The sequence below is a fragment of the Arvicola amphibius genome, chromosome 9 (genome assembly GCF_903992535.2).
Source record: "Arvicola amphibius chromosome 9, mArvAmp1.2, whole genome shotgun sequence".
Classification (NCBI taxonomy): Eukaryota; Metazoa; Chordata; class Mammalia; order Rodentia; family Cricetidae; genus Arvicola; species Arvicola amphibius.
Window position 1 is genome coordinate 90,428,274 of NC_052055.2, and position 24,746 is coordinate 90,453,019.

The 24,746-nt window shown below is 46.3% G+C and overlaps 1 protein-coding gene and 1 non-coding gene across 4 annotated transcripts in view; both read left to right on the forward strand.

Moving 5' to 3' along the window:
* Positions 1-22,761, forward strand: part of Plekhb2 (pleckstrin homology domain containing B2) — a 28,740-nt gene extending 5,979 nt beyond the window's left edge. For 2 of the 3 annotated variants that reach the window (XM_038343965.1, XM_038343966.1), the window contains exons 2-8: positions 1,916-1,960; positions 4,558-4,710; positions 5,259-5,361; positions 7,905-7,944; positions 9,044-9,133; positions 10,733-10,838; positions 20,020-22,761. In XM_038343965.1, coding sequence (XP_038199893.1) covers positions 1,924-1,960; positions 4,558-4,710; positions 5,259-5,361; positions 7,905-7,944; positions 9,044-9,133; positions 10,733-10,838; positions 20,020-20,159 — 669 coding nt within the window. In that variant the 5' untranslated portion in view covers positions 1,916-1,923 and the 3' untranslated portion in view covers positions 20,160-22,761. Of the gene's footprint in view, positions 1-1,119; positions 1,222-1,915; positions 1,961-4,557; positions 4,711-5,258; positions 5,362-7,904; positions 7,945-9,043; positions 9,134-10,732; positions 10,839-20,019 lie in introns of those variants that run through there. The other variant, XM_038343964.1, reaches the window with a different exon arrangement.
* On the forward strand, positions 12,989-13,150 carry LOC119824114. The gene has a single exon (XR_005287048.1). It is a non-coding gene; the product is annotated as a U1 spliceosomal RNA (small nuclear RNA).
* Positions 22,762-24,746: the final 1,985 nt, after the last annotated feature.

Here is a 24,746-nt window from a genome sequence, read left to right on the forward strand (position 1 = left end):
AACAGTTTCTCACTGCATAGCCCTGGCTGGCCTGGAATTCACTATGAGATAAAGCAGTCCTCAAACTTCTAGAGATCCATCTGCCTCTAGGCCATAGAACCCTAGGATTAAAGGCACGTACCACCAAGCTCAACTAGTTCGAGGAGTTTAAGCAATAGCAGCCAAGTATGCCTGTGTGTGCAGTGTCGATGAATTCAGAAGAGGGTATAGGATCCCCTGGAACTAAAGTTGGATGTGGTTGTGAGCCGGCTGCCGTTGCTGCTGGGAACCAAATGCTGCAAGAGCAGTGTGTGCTCTCAACTGCTGTGCCTCCCTTCTCTCTCATCTGCTTGCTGTACCAATCCGCAGCCCCAAGGAGCTTTGAAAATTCTTTGAGGAATCTAGAATCATGTTGTTCTGGAAAATATCTCATGCTATTTCTTTGTTCTTTCTCTGTGATTTGTTTTCAAAATCACATAAACAGGCTATTTATTTATTATTCTGAGGGTTGAGCCCAGAGCCCTTCTCTATGCCATGCTATGCTGTGGCTGGGCTGTAACTTTAGTTCCTAGCAGAATTTTTTTTCCTGTTAAAATGTTTATTTAAGCTGGACAGTGGCGGGACACACCTTTAATCCCAGTGCTCCAGAGTCACATACATGTTACACGTAAAAACCAGAGTACAACTGGAGGGAGTCGCTTCTCTCCTCCCACCACTTTAGGTCCTGGGGATGGGCACTGAACTCAAGTCATCAAGCTTGGCTGCAGAGTTTCTTAACCATCTCTCTAGCCCCTCCTTTTTCTTTCTGAGAAAAAGATACTACCACCACCACCTCCTCTTCCTCTTTTTCCCCCACCCCCCCTCTGATTCCTTTCCTCCCTCCCTCGCTTGCCCTGCTTTCCCCTTCCCCCTTTTTTTCTGGTGCTGGGGGGTGGCACCCAGGGCACACAGGTTCCATTCAAGTGCTCTGCCAGGCCCATTGCCTTTTTGCTTGTAGTTATTTTAACCCAGAGCTCTGAATGGTCTTGATTTTAGAACATTCTGTTTTTGACTTTTTGGATACAGTGTGTGTTTTTTCGTTGACAGTGATGATGCTGGTGTTTTTATGGGAAGAGCCTAGGCCTTGGCAGTACTAACAAGCCAGACAACCACTGATCCCTACCAGACCAATTAGACAGACAAGTGATAATGAACAAGCCACACCCCTTTCCACCATGTCTGCCTTTCAGGGTCTGATACGAGGTTAAGATTTATTTATTTTTTTATTTATTTACCTATGTTTTCCATGTAGGGTTGTTTTGTGTACATCTGTATATTACATGTATATAGTTCCTTCAGAAGCCAGAAGGTGTTGGGTGCCCTGTGATTGGATGTGTTGTGAGCCCCCATGTGGGTGCTGAGAGTTGAACCTGGGCCCTGCTCTTAACTACGAAGCCATCTGTCCAGCCCCAAGGTTTAGGTTAAAGTAGAAGGTTAGGAAGTATACGTAACTAAGCAGTTCTGGAAGGTGTGCACCACTGGCTCGTCATTGGTTGACTGTCTCTCCTGTAAGGTGGCGTCATAAGTTGTCAGAGCTGAGTGACATCTCTTTCCAGGAGACTTGCCTCCCCTCTGGTGGAATTAGACTTCTGCCTTTCCCTTCCAGCGCTCAATGAGTGGTTCTGTAGCATGAATACTTACCTAGAAATGAAACAAACACATCAATCTTAGTCTTCATAGTGTCTAGGATGAGACTGGGAACACATTTGGTGCTCTGAGATAAGTTACTGATTTCATTCAGTAACTGTTGGAAATTCTATTGGGAGAATATGTTCGTGCTGTTAGTGACTGGGAAGCTAATTCAAGCCAGTTTAAAACGCCAACCTCCCCTTTGGCTTAGCAGAAAGCCCTGGATTAGGGTGATGTCTTCTGAACCTCTTCGCTCTTTCTCTTGCAGCTGACGGGATGGCGTTTGTGAAGAGCGGATGGTTGCTGCGGCAGAGTGAGTAGAGACGCTTGAGTCTGCTGACGCAGATCATGTTTGTAAACAGTCACGCTTGGTCAGCACTGTTGTCTCGCATCTCCTCTGGGAATTTTTGGAGCCCCGTGAACTGTTTGTGGAAACACGGAGTTGATAGGAACCGGGAAGTGCAGAAGTCCCCGCTCCTTTCCCTTCCTCAGTCATGCCCGTTGTTATTAAGGGCTGACCTGAGGCTGCTGAGTCTGACCACACCTGGGTTCCCTGCCTCTGGCCTCTGTGTGTGGGAAATAGCCTGTCCTATGTGGGACCTCAGAAGGATCAGTAGGGAGATGTGCCTTGGTGGGCACACTGGCCTTCTGTTTCCAGAGGAAACTGTTCTTTGGGCTCGAGGTCCAGTCTCCTAGATCTGGCAGCTGTGGATGTGTTCTTCCTTCCAGTTGTTCTCCTAGGCTGCCACTCTGACGTGCTGTCAGGCAGGGAGAGCCAGTTACCCCTTTCCAGACCTGGAGCCGTGCTGTGTTCCCCAGGTGTGCGGGTAGCCTTAGCCTAGACAGAGTGAATAATGCTTTACTGATATTTCAGAGGGCAGCCTCAGTCCCAGAGGGCTGCCTTCTCTTGAGTTTTGTGCCCCCAACCTCCTGTGAATGGGGGACATCGGGCACTTTGCTCAGACCCAAGGACAAGTCTTTTGCCAGTTCTTTGGCTGGCCTCTGGTTTTCTCCTTAAACATCGCCATGCTCTTGGAAGGTGAGCCCTTTTTTTTTTTAAGTTATTATTACCATTTTGACATGTTTTTCCCATCCATGATGGAATGTTGAAAGGCCCAGTCTTGGGTGGGCCTTGTGCAGGTATCCACAGCTGCTGTGTTCATGAGTACAATGGTCGTGTTGTTTACTGTCACAACCTGGGAGGCCAGCTCCCAGGACTGCACCCAGGGTAGCGAAAAGAATGCCTCTCAGAGCACTGAGTAACTTAAAAAAATATCTTCTCTATCTTTGGGCTAGACTTTTCTTTCTGAGGGTAAAGAAAGAAACACACACTTTCTGGTGGTAGCTTGGGGAAAAAAGGAACAAGCACCAGCTTTCCTGATGGTAACCACCTTACTTCATCTTGAACAATTTCTCTTTCCAGATAGTCTCTCTACACAGTTACCTCTCTTTACAAACAATTACATATCTCTCTTTACATACGTATGGCTCTCTCCTGCACAGCCATGCATCTCTATGTGCAGTCACAACTCTTTACACAGCTCACATATGCTTCCTGTACATGCATCTCTCCTGCAAACACATCGCTCTTCTGTACAGCTACATCTTCCGTATCCTCTACCACTCAGCTGCATCTCTTCCCGCTTCTCCGACACCACCTCTCTCCCCATCACACAGCTCCCCTCATAGCCAAAGCTTCTGGACAAATATGAATCACGTCTTCAGGGTCGCTTAGCTCTTCTTGAATAAACAACAAGAAACTGAGCCACCCTGCTCACGCAATTTCTCTCAGTCTGGGAAGCTTGCGCTGACCGACCAGTGAGCGAAGTAAGCACGGAGCTCTAAGTGGTCAGGGTTCCCAGGCAGGAAGTGACATTGAAATTTGGGACTTAAACACTAAACAGTTAGTTAACTGAACCTTGTGGTTGGGGAGTGCGTGCAGAAAGTCCATTGCAGAGAAAGTTATGTCTACTAAAGTTGCTTCGTGCTCTGACCATGAATCAGCAATAAATACCTGGGAAATTGACCTTATATTTTCATCTCTAGGGGCAACCAGTTTGCTTTCAATTTGTTATAGAGTCTAAAATTAGTCGTCTTTGCGACTGAGAGTGCTGTTCCTTTTCTATGTCAGTCTGAGTTTTGAAAAATATCCTAGTGTTATTTCTCTTCATCAGAATTATAAAGCAAAAATCATCTTCTTGACCACCCATACCTGTATGTGTGCCAGCAGATGGGACATTTTCATGAGATAAACATGTAAGCAGTAACAAAAATACCCATAGCTGGCATATGAGACAAATGACAGAGATAAACAGTCATTTACATTCAGGAACCCCATGACCTTTCCAAGTGGGGCTCCCCATCAGCGAATTATTCATCTGGTGGGTCAGCCTGTTGAATACTGGTTGTCACCTGCTGTATATTCTCAGTGTCTGGCAGTATCCAGATGGCAGTGTTCCATAGATCTCCATCCTTTGGCGTTTGTCCGCTCTTATTTGACATTCCCATCTAGGGGTGCAGTCTCAATCTCTCTTTTATTTCATGACTTGTGATTTGCTTAGCAGCCTTCCTGTGCTTGCACTGTTTTTTTTTTTTTAAGATTTATTTATTTATTATGTATACAGTATTCTGTCTGCATGTATGCCTGCAGGTCAGAAGAGGGTGTCAGATCTCATTACGGATGGTTGTGAGCCACCATGTGGGTGCTTGGAATTGAACTCAGGACCTCTGGAAGAACAGCCAGTGCTCTTAACCTCTGAGCCATTTCTCCAGCCCCCTGTGCTTGCACTGTTAAAATGGGAGTGGCAAGGCCATGCCTGTGTCTGTCAGTTTTCTGTGGGTGGCTAGTTTCTGCTGCACCTTTATTGTTTTAGCTCAAAGACGACTTTCCCTATCCTCCCCACCCCTCAGGTACTATTCTGAAGCGCTGGAAGAAGAACTGGTTTGACCTGTGGTCCGATGGTCACCTGATCTACTATGATGACCAGACTCGGCAGAGTGTAGAGGATAAGGTGCACATGCCGGTGGACTGCATCAATATCCGCATGGGACACGAGTGTCGGGGTAAGCAGTGCCCGGAACTGCCTGCCTTCTTTCCTGACAGCCTGCTGCCAGTATCAAACTGGGCGCTGGCCGGGCAACCATAGTGCTGCTTGGGCACATACATCATCAGCATCATGATAGATGGATCCCCCACCCCCATTGGAGTTAGGTCTTGCCTGCTTCTCTTTATCTCTGGAGAAGGGCTAGACTGCTACCAACGCCAGGAAAGGTGGTACGCTCTTTGGTCATGCTGGTTTTCTGATTTAGACACTGCGTATATGTGGTAGTCTGGTTGTTTCTTGAAACCATGCTGAAGTACATTGGTGCTGGGCTCAGTCATCCTTTATGCTCACTTTACGGGGAACAAATGGCGTCTTCCTTGCCAGCCAGCTAAATTGTTTCTCTTTTGCTTCTTAGTTAGGCCCCAGGTTTTCCCCACATAGTGATGTACCATCTTGTTCTTCACTTCTGTGGGTTGTTATTTCTAAGAATGAGTGTGGAGGGGGAAAAAAAACAAAAACAAAAAGACAAGCTGTGGCGTGGTCCTTCATTCTGCTTGTTTCTCCTAGATATCCAGCCTCCAGATGGAAAGCCCAGAGACTGTCTGCTGCAGATTGTCTGCCGAGACGGCAAAACCATCAGTCTCTGTGCCGAGAGCACAGACGATTGCCTGTGAGTTTTGATTTCATTATGATTTCATTTTGATTCTTTAATTGACAGTATTTTCTCCTCTGATTTCCACTTGTCAGGAAGGGAAAAGAATGGGAGTAGAGTTTCCCTCCAGGCTGGGACTGTAGGAGAGAAAAACGGCAGGGGCCTTTCTTGGATCTAATTTCTTTCTTGGGTGTGTACGTCTCTGTATGTGTGTGTGTGTGTGTGTGTGTGTGTGTATGCATGGCTGTGTGTATGTGTAAAGACACACGTATTCTGTGGCCAGGGTGGAGGTCAGAAGACAATATCAGTATTGGTCCTCACTCTTCACCTTGTTTTTGAGATGGTCTTGTTGGGTTTTCATTGTATTTTCCCAGACTTCCAGAGAATCTCCTGTCTCTCCTTCTCATTTCTCCATAGGAGTGCTGAGTTATACATCTTAATGTTATACATCTGGATTTTTTTTTTTTATATGAGTTCTGGGAATTCAAACTCAGGTCCCTATACTACATGGCCAGTGCTTTCACCCACTGAGTCATCTTCCTAGTCCCCTTTATTCTGAGTTCTTTCTCTCTTGCTCAAGCAGTGTGGTGGTTTGCATAAGAATGGCCACCATAAGCTCAAGTATTTGGATACTTAGTCTTCAGAGAGTGGCACTGTTTGAAAATGATTGGGAAGTGTGGCCTTGTTGAAAGTGGAGCACTGGGGGTGAGCTTCAAGGTTTCAAAAACCCTGCCAAGCCCAGAGTCCCTGCCTATGGATCAGGATGGGGATCTCGGGTACTCCCCAGTGCTGTTTGCATGCTGCCATGCTCCCCTGCCCTGATGATAATGGACTAAACCTCTGAAACTATAAGCCAGCCCCCAATTAAGTACTTTTTTAAAAAAAAATAAGAGTTGCCATGGTCATGGTATCTCTTCACAACAATAGAACAGTAGCTAAGACATACAGGATCCCAGAGTGAATGGCAAAACCACTTTGTGCTTTTTATTGATAGACTCACACTGGTCTTATGCGTGTGTGTGTGTGTGTGTGTGTGTGTGTGTGTGTGTGTGTGTATGTGTACGTACGAGAGGGGAGAGAGAGACTGACTGTAGCCCTGACTGGCTTAGAACTCTATATAGACCTCACACTCAACAGAGATCCATTTACCTCTGCTTCCCCATTGCTGGTTTTTAAAGGCTTGTGCCACAATGCCTGGATAAACTTTCTTTGGATTTATTTTTAAATTTTTATTAAAATTAAAATGTGTATGTATGTGTGTGTGTGCTTCCCCCTTCTCCTGTTGGATCTGTGCTACGTCAGTCATGCTGGACTGAGGACCTTAAAGTTTGACCCCATTTTCATTTGATTTCATGTGTAAAGACCCAATGTCCTGGTGCATAACACCCATCGGTACCGGGGACCATGACTTGAGCGTGTCTTCTGAAGGCACGGAATTCAATCTCCTACAGAGACCTCTGAGGAAAGATGGGGAAAACAACCTGGATTGTTTTCTGTGAAGTGAAACCTTTTATTTATTTACCATCTGTTTATACGATGGATGCATTTTCTGGCTGAGCCCTTCACTAGGATTCATTCTCTGGAAATATTTACAGGAGCTACAAGGGAAGCAGGGCATGTTGGGGGTACATCTGCCATCCTAGCACTTGGGAGGTAGGGGTGGAAGGGTCAGGAGTTCACAAACAGAACTGGGGCACGAAGGTAACAGAGAGCATTATTTTGGTTGGTAAAAGTGTTGCAGGCATGCTGGCTGTTTTTATGACGGCTTGACACATGCCTGACACTGGAGGGGAGGGAGGCTCCCTTGAGAAGAGCAACAGTCTCCATGGTCTCTGTCTCAGCTCCTGCCTCCAGGTTCCTGCCCTGTTTGAGTTTTGCCCTACCTGTTTTTGATGCTGAACTCTTATATGGAAATGAACCCTTTCCTCCCTAAGTTGCTTTTGGTCATGGACTTTGATCACAGTGATAGTAACTCTAACCGAGACAATTGAAATCACTTCATATCATGGAATATAGAATAGGCATTAAAAATGAATTAGAGGCTAAGTGTGTTGGCATGAATGGCCATACTCCACAGGCTGAGATGGGAGGATATTGAATTTGGAGTCAGCCTGGGTTACACAGTAAGTTTCGAGCCAGTGTTGGCTGCTGATGAGAAGGTTTACAGCACATTTCACAGGTATTAAAGGGAAGGAGATATTAAACGTAAAATCTAAAGTATTTTATGCTTTAAACAGTATAGACTATAAACTGGTTCTTTAAGTATACATTTTTTTCTTAGTTCATGTCTTGTGAAAAAGATGATTTGGTGGGTCTTGAGGTAAGGCCTGAACTTTTGTTTCGTTTTGTTTATTCTGACGTGGTTGGGGTGGTAGAAGACAAGGTCTTCATCTACGGCACAGGTTTGCCTCTAGCTCATGGTAGTCCTGCTGTTGAAGTCTCCCAAGTGCTGGGATTACAGGCTAGAGGTCTCTCTTTAATCAAGCCTTTCCAGGACTGCTGATGCTAGCCGGATTTAAGAATCACTGGAATGTTGGGTTTTGTTTTGTTGTTTTCTCCAGGGCTTGGAAGTTTACACTGCAGGATTCCAGAACGAACACAGTAAGTTGCCATGGTGGTTCCTGTCCTGTTTGCACATCCCTATCCAGGTTCTGTGTAGCAAACTGGAGAACAGGAGGTAGGGAGAAGGAAGTGGAAGAGAGAGGGGGCGGCCTCCTGACCATGCACTGCTCTGGGAGCTGGACAGAGCAGGGTGGCTCTCGCTGACAGTGGTCACGCCCAATTACAGTAGGAGGTCCCTGTTGAGGTCTGAGGATGAAACATCCCCCATAGACTCACTTGTTTGAACACCTCTTTCCCAGCTGGTGGAGCAGTGTGGGAAAGTTACAGAACCTTAGGAGGTGGAGCCAACAGGGGTCCCTGGGGCGGGCTTGAGCCTGTCTTGACTTCCTAGTCAGTCCTGATCCAGGACTGTCTCCCTCTAGAACTGTAATCCAGAACTATAACTCTCTCTCCCCTGGATTGTTCTCATTTGGTTATTTTGTTGGAGTAATGAGACAGTAGCTAAGACAACACCCTCCTCCCCCAGGGGTGGCAGTCCCAGTGTTTCCTGCTGTCGGTCACCTTTCGCCCGGTTTGCATCACCTTGAATTCTGCTGTATTTTGAAGTAAAGCTTCAAAGAGAACCATGGTGCCCACCTTATCCATAAGATCACAGCCTCTTAAGAAACCCAAACCTTCTTGTCCTTGTCCCTAATTCTATTTCTGACCTTAGGCGATACAGAAACCATAAACCCTGTTGTAACCCTGGCAGAACCTTTGTGGTCATTCTTAGATGGGGCTCTACTTTTTTGCAGTATCTTTGTAGGAAGAAAAGAGTAAATTAGATCGGGCTTACAGAAGAATTTGTGCAGGTGGAAATGACGTCAAAACCCCAGTCCTCTGCTCCTCTCAGCCAGATCCTTTTCCTCCAAGCTCACGCCAGACTCCAGTTGTCTTTCTTTCGTGCACAGCCCCTGCTCATGAAATTAGTATTGGTGACTATATTATAATTAATATAGTCAGCAAAATCTTACCAGTGAGGCTGGAGGCCCCCCTGGACCAGCAGGAAAGGCCCTTCCTTCTCAGCGAGCTGACGCCTGTTGATCTTTCGTTTGCTGAGTAAATGTGCTGTTGGTCCAAGCCCCCTTCTCTCACGCAGGCGTATGTTGGCTCAGCGATCCTGTCTGAAGAGACTGCCGTGGCCGCTTCACCACCCGCCTATGCTGCCTATGCTGCACCGACCCCTGAGGTAGGGAGCAGATCTAAGCAGAGATCGTGAGAGTGGGGGAAGCTGGGGCTCTCTGTGGCTTTGCCATTTCTGTTTGTCTTTTCTTTTGTTTTTTGGTTGTGGTTTTATTCTTAATCTTGAGTCAGTATCGGGAAATTAGAAATACACTCACAATCTTTCCTGGTTATCACAGAATATTCCTCACCCTCTTTACTTTGATGAAACAAAGCAACTGTTGAGCTGGTGGTGTAGCTTGGTTGATAGAGCGTTTGTCTTACAAACTGGAGGCCCTGGTTCAGTCCCCAGCACCACCACATAAACTGGGGGTGACAACACACACCTGGACTCTCAGCGCTTGGGTGGTGGAGGTGGAACATTCAGGAGATCTAGATCATTCTTGGCTGTAGAGGAGGCCAGCTTAAGTTAGAGATCCTGTCTCAAAAGAAACAAACAAAATCTAGTGTATATATATAGTATATATATATGTATATATATATATATATATACACACACACACACATATATATATATATATATTCGTGTTCAGATATTTTGTTCGTAAAGGTTTTTTTTTTCCTTTTTCTTTATGTGAGTGATGGAGATTAAGCTTAGAGCTTCACACATGCTAGGCCAGTTCTTTTCCACTGAGCTACCTCACCCACTGTTGATAGATTTATTTATTAATTAAAGGATGTGTGTGTGTGTGTGTGTGTGTGTGTATGATACGTGTTTATTTGTGTGTTGGATTGGACAGGCTGTGGGAGTCAGTTCTTACCTCACACCATGTGGATCCTGGGACTTGAACTCAGGTTCTCAGGCTTTGGTGGCAGGTGCTTTTTACCTGCAGGTGCCATATAACTAATTACTTGACTTCTTTTTTCCCCCTAAATATTTATTTTATTTAATTATGTGCGTCTGTGGATGCAATGTGCACATACGTGCAGGTGCCCTCAGAGGCCAGAGGCAATCATGTCCTCCAGAGCCAGAGTTCTAGGTGGTTGTGAGCCTCCTGATGTAGATGCTGAGAGCTGAACTCTGCACCTTTGGTGGTAGGAATAGGGTGTTCCTACAGGTGGTTTGTATGTGTTTGCTTAGCGTGGAGGAGTTAACTGTCTGCAAATATTGCCTCTTGCTAGGCCGTCCCTTCTTTGCTTCTTTGGGTAGAGAAAACGTACTTCTTCTAAGGCCTTTTTTGTCTATACTCATTGGGATTTCTGAGATAATAGCGTTTCCATTATCTAATCTAGACATGCCATAGTATGCCTGTAGAGGTCAGCAGACACCCATGTATATATGTATGTTTTTATGTATGTATGCATGCATATATGTATGTATGTATGCATGTATGTATCTAAATTAAAATATAATCACATCATTGTTCTCCCTCCACTCCTCCCCCCAGTACTTCCCAAGTGTGTCACCCCTCTCCATCCCCACACACCCCTGTCCCTGGTCAGAGAGTGAGTTTTAGGATTTGTTCATTCCTTCCATGATGTGACTTTCAGGATGGGATGCATGTCACCGGGCCAGTTGACAAGTGCCTTTACCCACCGAGCCATATCACCAGCCCCTCAAAACCCTCAAAATTGTATTTCTCATAGGACTTTCTCTTTTTTTCAGGTCTATGGCTACGGTCCATACAGTGGCGCATACCCAGCAGGAACTCAAGTTGTCTATGCTGCCAATGGGCAGGCATACGCTGTGCCATACCAGTACCCATATGCAGGTAACTCATGCTACCTGCCGCTCCTGGTCTCTGCGTACAGTGGGGGTCAGGGAGGATCCCTGTGTTTCAGTTTGAAGTTAAATGAGCTGCCCTTTCTACTGCAGACCCCAGATCACTCTGTCACTCTGACTTTTGCTTATTTTTTCTTTAATAGTCTTTTGGATTTTTACATATCTTCGAGGTGCTAGAGGAATTTTAACTTTAAGAAAATTCCATTTTATTTATTTTGTGTGCATGTGTCATATTTATTGTGTGGATGATTGTGTGTCACAGTTCATGAGGGGATGTCAGAGGACAGCTCGAGGGTGACAGCACATACTGTGGCATAAAGTATGAATAGAAGCACGTTAGTGTATTCATACATAGTTATGGTAGTTGGAATGTGATATCCCCCATATTCTTGGACATTCAAATATTTGTGCCTCAGGTGGTGGCACTGTTTGGGGATTCTTAGGAGGTGTGGCCTTTCTAGGGGAGGTGCATTACTGGGGGCAAGCTTTGAGGTTTCCAAAGCCTTGGACCATATCCAGACAGCTTTTAGTTTCCTGCTTATGGTTTGAGATGTGCCCTCTCAGATGCCATGCCTGGTGCTTGCTGCCACAGTTCCTTCTTATGGCGATGATGAGCTCTTATCCCTCTGGAACTGCAAGCCCTAAATATCCCCTTCCTTCTGTAAGTAGTCTTGGTCATGGTGTTTTATTACAGCAATGTAAAGGTAGCTAAGGCAGAAGTTGGTACCAGGGCGTGGGCTATTGTTGTGATATGTGATAGACCTTACCATTTGGATTTGGGTTTTTTTTTTTTTTTTTTGAAGATTGCAGAAGACTTTGGGACTTGGCCTGGAAAAGTGGCTGGATGTTGTAAGCAGAGCAGAATGGGCCTTCCTTGTAGGCTCCTGGGAGGCAGGAGTGCCGAGAGCAATGTGGACTGTGGAGGCCCAGCTAGAGGTTTTAGAGAGGATCAATATCAGAAACTGGTCTAGAGACCATTCTTGATACTTTGGCAAAAAAAAAAAATGTGGCTGCTTTCTCTCTTTGTCCTAAGAACTTGCCTGAGACCCAGTTAAAAGTAATGGACTAATTTCTTTGCCAGAAAAAATTTCATGGCCTTCTGTAATACCGACTGCATCACGTGGTTATTAGTGATCACTCTTATACAGAGTCTGCAACGGAAAAAAGCAAGCAGAGCAGAAAGAAATATAAAATGTAGTTTCAAAAGGAACAGAGCACCAGGAAACTTAATGTTGCTACCAAGGCTTGGGCTGAAAGAGATGAGGAGGCCAGGTCAGCACTGGAATAAAGGGAAGGGTGCCACCTAGCTGGGAAGAAGCAAACAAAAGCTACTGCAGACATGATTCTAGGAGGCTAGATTCCATCACAAGTTGACTGTCAAACCTGGCAACATCGTCCTCATAGTCATGAAAGATACTTGAGTATAGGACATTTGAGTCTTCTTGCCTGGTTACAGAGAGCCTCTAAGGCCAGGTTTGTGGGAAGGGCATCTCAGCATGGAGGCCCTGAGAGGCCATTGTGTGAAGCTGTGGAATTGAAGCCTAAGTTGTATTGGAGACCCTAGGGTGTTGGAGATGCCCAAGACATCTGCTGAGCTGAGGAGAGCTGCACACAGAGAGTGGGGTCAGCTACGAGGAGCGGGGAGGGAGGGAGGGATCCTATATGCAGCAGAGCTGGAGGGGCAGAGCCATCTATGCATTTTGGCATTGGGCATGAACTATAGGATTTGATACTTGTCTTGCTTTGGTCAAGCATTTCTTCGCTATCCCCATTACCTAACTTTTGGAGCAGTACTACATCCTCTGTGCCATTATATGGTAGTAATAATATATTTTTTGATTTTTACAAGGGGTACTGTTAGGGGGTTGCCTGGAGTCTCTGAAGAGACTTTGGAATTTTAAACAGTGTTGAGACTAGAAGACTTTGGGGGCTTTTGAAGTTAGAAACTTGTATTATAATATGTCAGTGAGACTGTGGGGGCCAGGGAGTGGAATGTGGTAGTTCCAATGAGATGTCCCCCCCATATTCTCAGCTGAATGCTTGGTTCCCAGTTGGTGGCACTGTTCAGGGAGGGTTGGGAGTTGTGTCCTTGCTGGAGGAGGCGTCACTGGGGGTGAGGTTGGAGGTTTGAAAAGCCTCATACTTACATGGCAGGGAGAATACCATGATGACGAAGGTGGTTTTCCTAGGGTGAGGCTTATTCATTGCCCTCCAGTTGTGCCGACCCCTGTGATTTCTCCAAATGTGGGAGACTCGACTGCGTAATTTGTGGTAGGGGGACTACGTTTGTGCTCTCGCCTGAAGAAGAAGAAAATAAATAAGTAAATACAAACCTCATGCCATGCCCAATTCACTCTCTGTTTCTTGCTTGCATTTTGAAATGCGAGCTCTCAGCTGTTCCTAGTGCTTGCTGCCATGCTTCCCCACTGAGGTGGTGATGGACTCTTATCCGTCTAGAACCATACGCCCAAGTCACACCTCCCTTCTGTAGGCTGCTTCCTTCGGTCATGGTGTTTCGTCACAGCAGCAGACAAGTAGCTAAGACAACACTCTGCTCCAGTAAGGAAGACTTGGTGTGTTGCTGGAGGTCTGATTGGTACACAGGCTGTGGCAAAGACAACACGGCCACGTTAGGAAAGACTTGGTGATTTCGTCTGTATAGTATATGGGTCACCTCAGGGCGTCAGGCAGAGCTGGCTTTTCAGTTTTGCTCTCAAAGGTGCTTGTAGAAAGTGGCAGGGATAGGGTTGGTGGGATGGTTCAGTGGGTAGGCACTTTCCACCAAGCCTGGCACCCTGAGTTCAATTCCTAAGATGCACACAGCGGAAGGAGAGAACCGACTCCCCCAGGTTGTTCTCTGACCCCCACGTGTGCTCTGTGGTGCATGCCTAATTCCCACAAATAAGTAAATAGACTTTCTTTTAAGTGACAGAGTTTCAGTTGGGCTTCTAGAGTGAGCTGCAAGAAACTCACTTGCAGTTTACGTGTTTTCTTTATTGGTGAGAAGAGTTCTCCCCCAGCTCTCTCCTCTCTCTCTCCTTTTGAAAATTAATTATTTTAAATTGTCTGTATGTGTGTGGATAACGTGCACATGGCTGAGTGGACCAGAGGTTCCAAGCCCCCCAGCGTTGGAGTTGTAGGCAGTTGTGAATTGATGGATCTGAATCCTAGAAACCAAACTCAGGTCTTCTGCTCTTAAGCACCGAGGCATCTCTCCAAATCCACCCTTTCTAACGAACTCTCCGAGTTGTCTCTACAGATATCTAGCTTTTACCAGGCATAATTCAGACAGTTCTAGCTTGTTGACAGTGCTTTGGCATTAGGCTTCATGATGACTCACTGCAAGGCAGAGTCAGGAACTGGTGAGTTCACTGGTAGTTTAGGCGGCTTTCCATGCTCATCTCCTGGAGCTTCTTTAATGCCACATTCAGTAGAACTTTAACTGTTAATGTGGGTGAGTCCGTCTTTTGTTAGTGGGCCATCCTGATGTATATTTGAGCAGTACGGCTATTAGTACTGGTGGAGGAGGAAGTAAAAGGCAGAGGTAGAAGCAGAGAAGGGAATAGGGTGAGGGGCAGAGGTGGGTGGGGTGGCGGGGCAGAGGAAGTGGAGGAGGAGGCGCAGAATGGATGGCCATGCCACCATGAGAGTCCGTGTAGCTCATAATTCTCAAGGTTAAGCACGTTTGTAGCTTCGTGTGACACATTTTAGCAATCTGGACAAGAAGATTTTCCCCAGACACTCTTCTGGTTTTCTTGGAGTTTGCACAATTCATTCTGCAAAATCCTCTAAGAGCATGACATTCTCGGTTGTAGACTAAGGACGTGAAGATGGTATCTTCCTGTACTCCCGGCTCCTGGGCTGAGTAGTTCTGGCACCATGCCACATTCTTCGCCCTCTGTGATTACATCTTTGATACTGTGACCTTTGAAGTTCCTAGATGTCCCTAGTGGGTTTCTCCTTTAGTGTGTATCTGTGAAGGAGTGCCTGTTGGGGCTGGTGTACCTAGCTCACACTGTGAATGAGAAGCTTCTTTTTAATCTTTTAGCTTAGGCATGGCTGTAATCTAAAAGTCCATAACAGAGTCGGGGCAGTGGGCTCTTAAAAAACAATTAAATCCTCAGGAGAGACCTGTCCTGACATTAGATGGTGAGTAACCGGGTGCTGTTGTCATAAGCCCCCAAGGGCTAGGATTGCAGGTGGGAGCCACTGCTTGGCAGCTGACTCATCTTCCATCTGGCCTCTCCCACATTCTTCTCATTTGTCTGTCATCTCAGCAGGCTTGGTGCACAGGGCTGCCATGGAAACCAGAGGCAAACCTCTGTAGCTTTAAATGTAGGATTGGGCCCTGTTTATCGGTGCTCTGATCTGGCAAGCAGAGAACCCTGTTCTGTCAGTAAGTTCTTAGAGAGTGGTGTGTATAAGGTTTCAGATCCTCTGGCTGCCTCTGTTCCAGAGGCCACACCCCTGCAGCTCTCTCCCCAGGACTGAAAAGCAGCTTGTGTTATAACCTTGCAGTTCTTCCAGGCAGTTGAGTACTTTCTTCCCCAGGCAACTGCGAGCCTGCCTCCACCCAAAATCCAAGGCCACTCTGAGTTCTGGCTAGTCCTTATCTTCGCTTTTGTGGCTAGGTCACTTTGTATTCCCCACCCCCACCCACCCCAAAGAAACTCCCTTTGTTTCCCCAGAACTGAAAGAAACTGAAGGCATTCTTCCCAGTGGTCATGGTGCTACTATATTTGTCTTAGTTACTTTTCTGTTGCTGTGATGAAACTCCATGACCCAGGCAGCTTACAGAAGAGTTTGTTGAGCCTTATGGTTTCAGAAGGTAAATCCATGGCTGTCATGGAAGAGTACAGGCATGCACAAAGCTGAGAGCTTGCTTCCTTTTGAGAGAGAGAGAGAGAGAGAGAGAGAGAGAGAGAGAGAGAGAGAGAGAGAGAGAGAGAGAGAGAGAGAGCGAGCGAGCACGCTAATTGGGAATGTCATGGGCGTTTAAACTCTCAAGTCCCATCCCCAGTGATATATCTCCTCTAGCAAGGCCATACCTCCTCATCCTTCCAGAGCAGCTCAACCTCAACCACCTGGGGATCATATTCATATTGATATAGAAGTAATTTGAAGAATTGATGTTGGCCAGGTGGTGGTGGCACGTGCCTTTAATCAGTATTCAGGAGGCAGAGGCAGGTGGATCTCTGTGAGTTTGAGGTCAGCCTGGTCTACAAAGCAAGTTCCAGTACAGCTAGGGCTGTTATGCAGAGAAACCCTGTCTTGAAACCCCTACCCCCCCAAAAAAGGAGTTGAAGTTACAAAGATTTTACAAATAGACTTCTTAGGAGACATAAAGTCACACAATGTAGAATGTAACCAAGGGAGTACTACCTCTGCAATACCCCCAAGGATCTGTAGTATGCTAACCAGGCCTGCTAGAACTAAGTGGAATTCATGATGCTAGGATGGAAATGCTTGTTCACCAGGATTGGCAGCCAATAGGGTTTGTTCTTATAACTGAGACAGTCAGACTCACAACCATCATTACAGCCATTAGGCCCATTTCTCTGTTAGAGAAATATGACCCTGATGAATAACTCAGGGGAGCAGCGCAGGATGACAGGCAGGATGAATTTTTTTTTTTTTTTTTTTTTTTTTTTAAGAAAAGCATATTTCTGCCAGGTGGGCAAGATGACCCTGGGTAACAACTATTTGAGAAAGAGCGACACTGGCATACTTAAGATAATTCTGGCAATATGTAGCGTCTTTGCATTATAACGCTCAGATCTGCCGAGGCGGCCAGACTTTCAGTCCTCTGTGTCTTTTTAAATTATTCAAAGTATAGCCCGGGGCTGGGACCTGAGAGAGATTTCAGGATATCAGCATGTGTGGAATGCATAAACCTTGGGTGTATCTGAGTTAGCAAAATCTCCTCTTGGCCAACTACTCTTGGGTGCTAGGCAGAGCCAGTCACTCACTCTCAGTTAAGAACTTTGTCCCTTTCTTCCCCTGAGTATGCAGAGTGAATTCTCATGGCAAGGGCATATTTCTGCTACAGTATAAGCCAATGGGTTATTCTTATTCCGACCACCACCTTCTGTTCCCTGGCCCCATACGTTTGTGGTCCTATCATAATGTAAAATTTCCTTAGTCCAACTTCAAAAGTCCCCATAGTCTTTCTCAGTCTGGATACAGTTTAAAAGTCCAAATTCCAAGTCTTTTTCTAAGACTTAGCTGTTTTAGTCTCTAAACCGGGACAAATGACTCAGGTTATAACATACCAAAATGGATATTGACTGCCAGGTTATCCCAGAATCCCTCAGTTCCTACCTATTACAGAGCATGGCTGGCACATCCCGCCCTCTGCCCTAGACCTCTCCAGCCCAGGAGCTTAGCTGCCCTTCCTGTCTGCCCTTCTCTATGTAATCCAGCCATTTGGGTTACGTGCCCTCCAGGCTGCCCATCTTGGGCAGTGACTCCTCTCTCTTCCCCCCTCCCCCCTCTTCTCACATGGCTGGGCTCAGTCTGGTCATGTTCACCCTGGACTCACCTCTGATTGTGTCCCGTTTATCCACAGTGAGCCTTCTCCTCCATCACACCTAGGAGTAGTTGTGACCTTTCCTTTTTTCTTTTTTTCATTCACAAGGCAATCTACTCATTTTCACCCCCTTGTGAAATCAAGGAGCAAAATTTTCCATACTTCCAGCATGTATGGTGGCATGAAATAAACCCTGTCCTTCCATAAGGGAGGCATAGGGACACAGTGAGGAAATACTGAACCAAAGCAAGGCTGAAACCTAGCAGTGTAAACTTCAAATCTCGTGTGTGATATCAGAGGGCTCCGATGTCCCTTCCCTTCCAGCCTTGTGGACTGCAACACACTTCTCACTCCTGGGCTGGTTCCACTCCCTGTTAGCAGCTCTCCTCGGCAGACACTCTATGGCTCTGGCATCGCCAACATCTTGTGGTCTCCATGGCAATCCAGGCTTCACTTTCACAGCTTGACTCAGTGGCCTCTCTGGGCCCCTGTGTGGGGATTCCCCTGCCATGTGCCTGGCCTCAGTGGTTTCCCTTACACGTGGAGAAAGATTTCAAAGCTTCTTTATCCCGTGCCCTTCCTGACTCTAAAGCCAAAAGCACAAGTTTGGATGCCTACCTGGGATGGAAATTGGTCCCCTCCTTGAGTTGTGTTTAACTATGAGCTTCCATCTGTTGTTTTCTTTTGCTGCACCGACGTTGGAAGCTTAGCTGGGTGGGTTCTTGCAAGTTGGAAGCTTAGCTGGGTGGGTTCTTGCCCAAGGGCACCACTTGCTTTATTCCTCATCTGTCTCTGGTCTAGTTCAGCACAAGCCTTGCCTCCAGCATTTAATTTCCTGGTGTTCTTTTTCACTGTAGATCTGCAGAAGAGTGATCGCTAATAACTGTGTGACTTAGTCAGTACCAGGCTGTCTTGAAATCACTTTCTCTAATGAGATTAGTCTAAAACTCCTCAATTTAACCTCAGGAAGATTTTTAAAGCAGAGGTAGAAAATAGTCATGTTCTTTGCCACAATACCACAGAATAGTCTCTAGTTAAGTTGCTAATATTGTTCCCTTCTGAAACCTCTTGAGCTTTCATGGCCTACGTTGTTCTCAGCACTGCTGTCTTCTAAATATCTACGAAAATGACTCATTCCGCCCTACTTCCAGCATTCACCTGCTTTCCTTGTGCAAAGTCCCAAAGTCTTCTACGTTCCTCCAAATGTGGAGACTTTTGGTCAGACCTGTGACAGTAATAGCCCATTCCTGGATACCACTTCTGTCTTAGTTACTTTTCTATTGCTCTGATGAAACACCGTGACCAAGGAAGCTTATAGAAGAGTTTATTAGGGCATATAGTTTCAGAGGGTGAGTCATGACCATCATCGAAGGGGACAGGCAGGCATGGTGCTGGAGCAGTAGGTGGGAATCTACATCCTTTTCCGCAAGTAGGAGGCAGAGAGACAGAGCTAATTGGGAATGGTGTGGGCTTTTGAAATCTCAAATCCCAGTTCTGGTGACACATCTGATCCAACAAGGTCACACCTTCTAATTCTTCCCAAACAGTTGAACCAACTGGGGACCAAGTATTTAAACATGTGAATCAGTGGGGGCCATTCTCATCTCTACCACCACCTTCCTCTAATAAGGTTCTTCTGAAGGATGATCAGCTTCGTCTCTACAAGCATGTACCGTCCTTTTGCCTTTTAGATATGTTCTCATTAGGTAGGCCTGGCTGGCCTGAAACTCGTTGTGTAGTCCAGGCTGGCTTTGAACTCGCAGATATCCTCCTCTCTCTGCCTCCCACATGCTAGGATTAAAGATGTGCACCACCATGCTGGGCCTCATGTACTGTCTTTTAAAATACAGTTTTTAGATTTATTTATTTACTATTTATGAGTGTTTGGGCTGTGTGTGTGTGTATCAGGGGCATGCCTGATGCTTACAGAGATCAGAAGAGGGCATTGGATCCCCTGAAGCTGCAGTTATGGATGTTTATGAGGTACCATGGGGATGCCAGGTCCTCTGCAAGAGCAGCGAGTGTTCTTAATCACTAAGCAATGTCTCCAGATCGTAATTTATCTCATATATATATGTATGAGTCTTCATATATAACAGTGTCTTCCTCAGCATATATGTGATGGGTCTTGGGGAGATTTGGGTTGAACTTACTGGAACCACCTGTTAACACATCTGAAGCACCTCAAGGGCACACTGGTCACATGTTAAGGGTGCCATATAGCCAGACTTTCTTTGGACCACCAGCTTATTATTAATTATGAAAACCTGGCCATAACTTAGGTTTGTTTCTTACTAGCTCTTAAAATTTGAATTAACTCTGTGTTCTGCCATGTGGCTTGCTACCTCTTTTCAGTACAGTACCTCTGCATCTTGCTCACAAATCCCTGCTTCTCAGAATCATCCCCCCCCCCCCATGCAGTAGTTCCTCTCTCTCTCCAGGAGTCCTGCCTATCCTCTCCTGCCTAGCTACTGGCCATTGAGCTCTCTGTTAGCTAATCAGAAGGTGCCTTGGGCAGGTGGGGAAGGACAGGCACGTCTTCACACAGTGTGATCAGCTCTCCCTCAATAGCGCCATCTTTTCTATGAATGTTGCATTTCCAGATGACATCTTAAAGATCTCTTTTTCCCTTCTTGTATAGGAGGAGTGTATGGACAACAGCCTGCCAATCAAGTCATCATCCGTGAGCGGTACCGAGACAGTGACAGCGACCTGGCCCTGGGCATGCTTGCTGGGGCGGCCACAGGCATGGCCCTGGGATCTCTGTTCTGGGTCTTCTAGAGCCTTCAAGGTCTTCTGTGCATTGCTTCTGTTAGTCCTGTGTGCAATAATTGATTTGCAGGGCATTTCTGTTTGTGACAAGTGTCTTTTGTAATAATTTAAATAGTTCTTTTGGAGGTGGTAATCTGATGATTGTGACTGACCTGCGTTTTACCACAGAGATGACCTTGAAGTGTACTATGAGCGAGAATCCGAATTCTTTGGGGTACTGGCTTGCACCAAGTCTTTCTTAGGGAGCTGTCGGGGGGCCTTATGTAAACACACCCATTTAAAAGGGCATTGTCTGCTCAGTTAGGTCCAGTATTTAATCAAGGGATGATTTTCCCTGCTATGCCAATAATAATGCGGATGGAGGAGGATATGAATGAGTGTGGTAAGAAGAATTCAGCTTCTTTAACTGTGAAATCTCACTCTAGACCTGGCCGCATATTACCGTAGAGCTGTGGGCAGGTGGCCCCTGCAGGGCGGCCGGGTGAGAACCCTCTGATCTACCCTCGGTAGCTCCCAGGCACCTGCCAGATTGACTGCTCAGGACGAAAAGGGACGCTCGCTCCCTTTATAAATTATGCTCCAGGAATATGTCCAGTTTTATCCTCGTTATTCTTCTGTTTGCTTTTCCCGGGAATAATTGGAAATCGTCTCAAGTTAGGAATTGATTTGAGCCTCAGAATTTGGGGACGTTTACCTTTAAACCCTGCTGAATGAAGAATAGTGAGTGGCAAGTGGGCGGAGAGAGGCTGGCATCTGCCCAGTGATATGTTGCCAGTGTTTGCTTTAGGTTTGTTGGTTGCTAGCTCAGTGTGTCTAGAGCCTATTTTTCTATTTGCAGAGGAAGTATATGAGGGGAGAGAGGGAGAGCCTTAGTTCTATTGTACCTGTGTCAGACCTGGGGCCCAGGCTGCCCAGGGCACTCTTGAACTCCTGGAGAGGCATGTCCTGAGCAGTGGTAGGGCCCTATGGCTGTCCAGAGTGTGGGGATGAACCAGAGCTGGGTGGGGACGACTCGGGTTCTGAGGGAGACATGAGATTGGGTCGAGTCTCAGGGGTTTGTTTTAATCCATGTTAGTGGGGATCCAGTCCCGTTTTCATGCCTGACCCACTCACAATAGAAAAGCCTACAACTAGAAAGTCCCCAAATGTGTGACGCTCTGGGAAGCCCACAGTCCTGTTTTCTGGGGAAAATGTATTTCTGATATTAGAAAATACATGTTGCACACATTTAAATCTTCTGTTCATTCACGTCTTAAAGCTTCTGGGTCCAGCTTTGTGACTGACGTGCTGTAAACAGTGCCCTTTCACAAAGGGGGGCAGCACAGTGAAGGCCCTGCTGCCTACTCCCACAGCCCCCTTTCTCCAGCGTGCTCCCAGTGAGCACACACTCTGGCTGTGCCCAGCCCAGCACACGCGTGCTGCCTTGCTACCCTGCTTGGTAGCTTTCTCTTGGTCAATTCAAGTTTTGAACGTATCTCCTTGTGAGACAGTTGCCAAGTAGATGTGATGGTGCCCATGGTGTTTTTCTGCCTACTCCTAGGGGACTTGTTGACACAGCCCTGCTCATTGCCAGCTGAAATCGGCTTCTCTGTCGTCTCTGGTAGATGACTTTGTGGTGACAACACGGCTCTGATGGTTTATAGTGTCACCTTGATGAATGCAATGTTGATTTCACATCACGTGTTGTAAGAATGGCCTTCTCACAACGTTATCATTCTTAAAGTCCACGCTTTACTTACAAAACATTAAAATCAGTTTCCAGTGTTGCACAGGGACATTAATTTCGAACGTAGTTACTGGGGTTCCTAGAACCAGAGAGTATTGAATCATGCCCCTGAAGTGCTATTGAAACAGAATTGTCTCCTACTGTCCCCTGGGTGTGCCCTGCTTAGTCCTTGGCCCCAGTGGAACTAGCTTTAATAGGCAGCCATAGTTGAGCCTGATCGTATCTTGCCACCGGTTGCTTGTCTGGAATGAAATACACTTTGGATGTGAAGAATGGCCTCAGGCATTTCATTTCCTTGGCTCCTGTCCGCGTAGATGCTGTCCCTTTGATTGCTTCAGCCATGTCATTTGGCACCTCAGTCAGTCATGGGGTTCACGAGTTGGCGGGAGCCATGTGTTCGGGGTTGAGGAGCGTTTCACGTCCATGGACTTTTACCTCAAGACCCAAGGCTGGGAGAGGTTGGCTGCCGACATTGTGAATGACCGATTTCATTGCTCTCTTAGTTCCTTGAGTTAACAACTTTCCGTGTGAAAGATGGAAGCCTGAGGGCCATGTCTCAGATCATCACTTGTCAAGAAGGCCCGGCTTCGCATATGTTAGGTCATGAGTGCCCACAGTAGCCCGTGGAGCATAGGAAGTTCCTGCGGTGGAGACGGGAGGATCCAGACTGATTTTTACATGTGTTGTTGCTCCTATGTGACCTTTCATTTTGCCTTCTAGTTTGTGTAGATGAAAGGCGGAGGACTCAGGCAATCTTCTTGTGATTGCTTTTGCATTTCTGTTACTCTGCTGCGTCTACGGAGCCCGTTTCCTCCCCCTGTGTGCACATCGTGTGTATGTTTGTAAGTGAACTTGTTAAAGTATTAAATGATCATTAACCTTAAACTAGGTTTCGTCGTGACTTTTGTTGTATTTTAAAATTATTTCATGGAGGCTGGAGAGAGAGTTAAGTGCCCGTCATGCAAGTACAGAGCTCTGAGGTCAGATCCCTGGCATCCATGGGAAAGCTGAGCATGGCTACAGACATCTGTAATCATAGACCTGGGGCCTTGGAGAAAGGACAGCCCCAGAGCTTGCTGGCTAGCCTTCTAGCCAATCAGCGAGCTCTGGATTCATTGAGAGACGCTGTCTCTAAAGATAACAAGGAGGATGATGGAGGATAACACATGACATTAACTGCTGGTCTTCACACAAACACATACACATAAATTACTGGCCATGGTGACACATGCCTTTAAACCCAGCCCTAAGGTGGTAGAAGCAAGAATATTATGAATTTGAAGCCAGTTTGGGATTATATAGGGAGACAAAAAAAGGGTAGCTCGGTTTCTGCGTTTTCTGTTGTCAGCAGAAGAAACCCACCCATCCTTTTTCTTTTCAGACTTCCTTTTATTTCATTTTATTTTTGAGATAGGGTCAGCCAGGCAGTGGTGGCACACACCTTTAATCTCAGCACCAAGGAGGCAGAGGCAGGTGGATATCTGTGAGCTGGAGGCCAGCCTGATCTACAAATATAGTTCCAGGATAGCCATGGCTGTTACACAGAGAAACCCTGTCTCAAAAGAAAAAAAAAAAAAGCTGGAGCTGAAGAGATGGTTCAGTGGTTAAGAGCTTGCACTGCTCTTGAAAGAAAACCAACCAACTCACTAATTCTTGTGGTATATATAAGGGAAGTTTTTTTTTCGGGTTACCGTTGTTGAGGCCGAGGCTCAAAAGCTAACTGTTCTGAGGAATGGGAAGACAGTCATTTTAGCGTGTGTCTGCATTGATGTCACACCACATATGATTTGTGCAAGAACATGTGGTAGCCTGTGTGGTCACACCTCTACAATGGCTGAGAAGACTTCCTGAGCAGATCAAATTGGCAGAGTTCCAACCAGTCTCGCTGGGTACACGGATGTTCTATGTGGTCCAGGGAACCCACAGTAGCCAGCCGCATTTTCTGAATGAGTGAACCTATTATATATAGCAAACCAAAGCAAAAGAAAAACAAAACAAAAGAAGAAGCAAAAAGAAACAGATAGCAAAGCATCCAGCAAGAGCTGACCAAGGAAACCCCATTGAGGAAGTCCGAGTCATAGGCAGGGTGGAGCATCCCCTCAGACTTCTGTGTGAAGGAAAACAACATGAGCAGAATATAAGTCAACAGCTACAACACACACACACACACAAACTGGGGCATGTTTGGTGTGCACCTATAATCCCAGAGCAAAAAGGAGGAGACAGGCAGATCTCCTGGGCTCACTGGCCAACCAGTTTAGCCTAATTGGTAAGTTTCAGTCCAGGGAGAGACCCTCACTCAAAGGGGATAGACAGTGTTCCTGACAACAATCCTGGAGACTGTCTTACCCTCTGGTCTGTACACTCACACACAAACACATACATGAGTACATGTGTACCCAATACACATATGTGTTTGATTATACACAAGCACACATTTTTCTTAAAATGATCTTCACCATTCTCAACTTTTAAAGGAAGTCATGTTTGTATTAACCTCCTTCATTTTGACAGTTGATTTTGACATTGCTGACATCACTTTGACATTGCTGATCAGTAAAACTAGTAGCACAAATCACCTGCGAACTGGTCCCCCCCTCCATGGAAGCGGGGGGTGGGACTTTGTCAGTTTGGGCCGAAGCTTAGTTAGTAAAGTGCTTATCTTGCAAGCAAGCGAGCCTGAGTTGGACCCCAGGACCCATGTCCAAAGGCTGGATACAGTGGCACAGTCTTGTAACTCCAGCGCTGAGTGGACAGAAACAGATCCCTGAGGCTGGCTGGCCAGCCTCCCTAACCTACTCAGTGACTTCCAGGCCCGCGAGAGACCAGGTCTTAAAAGAAATTATGGGGAGTACCCATGGAAGGACACT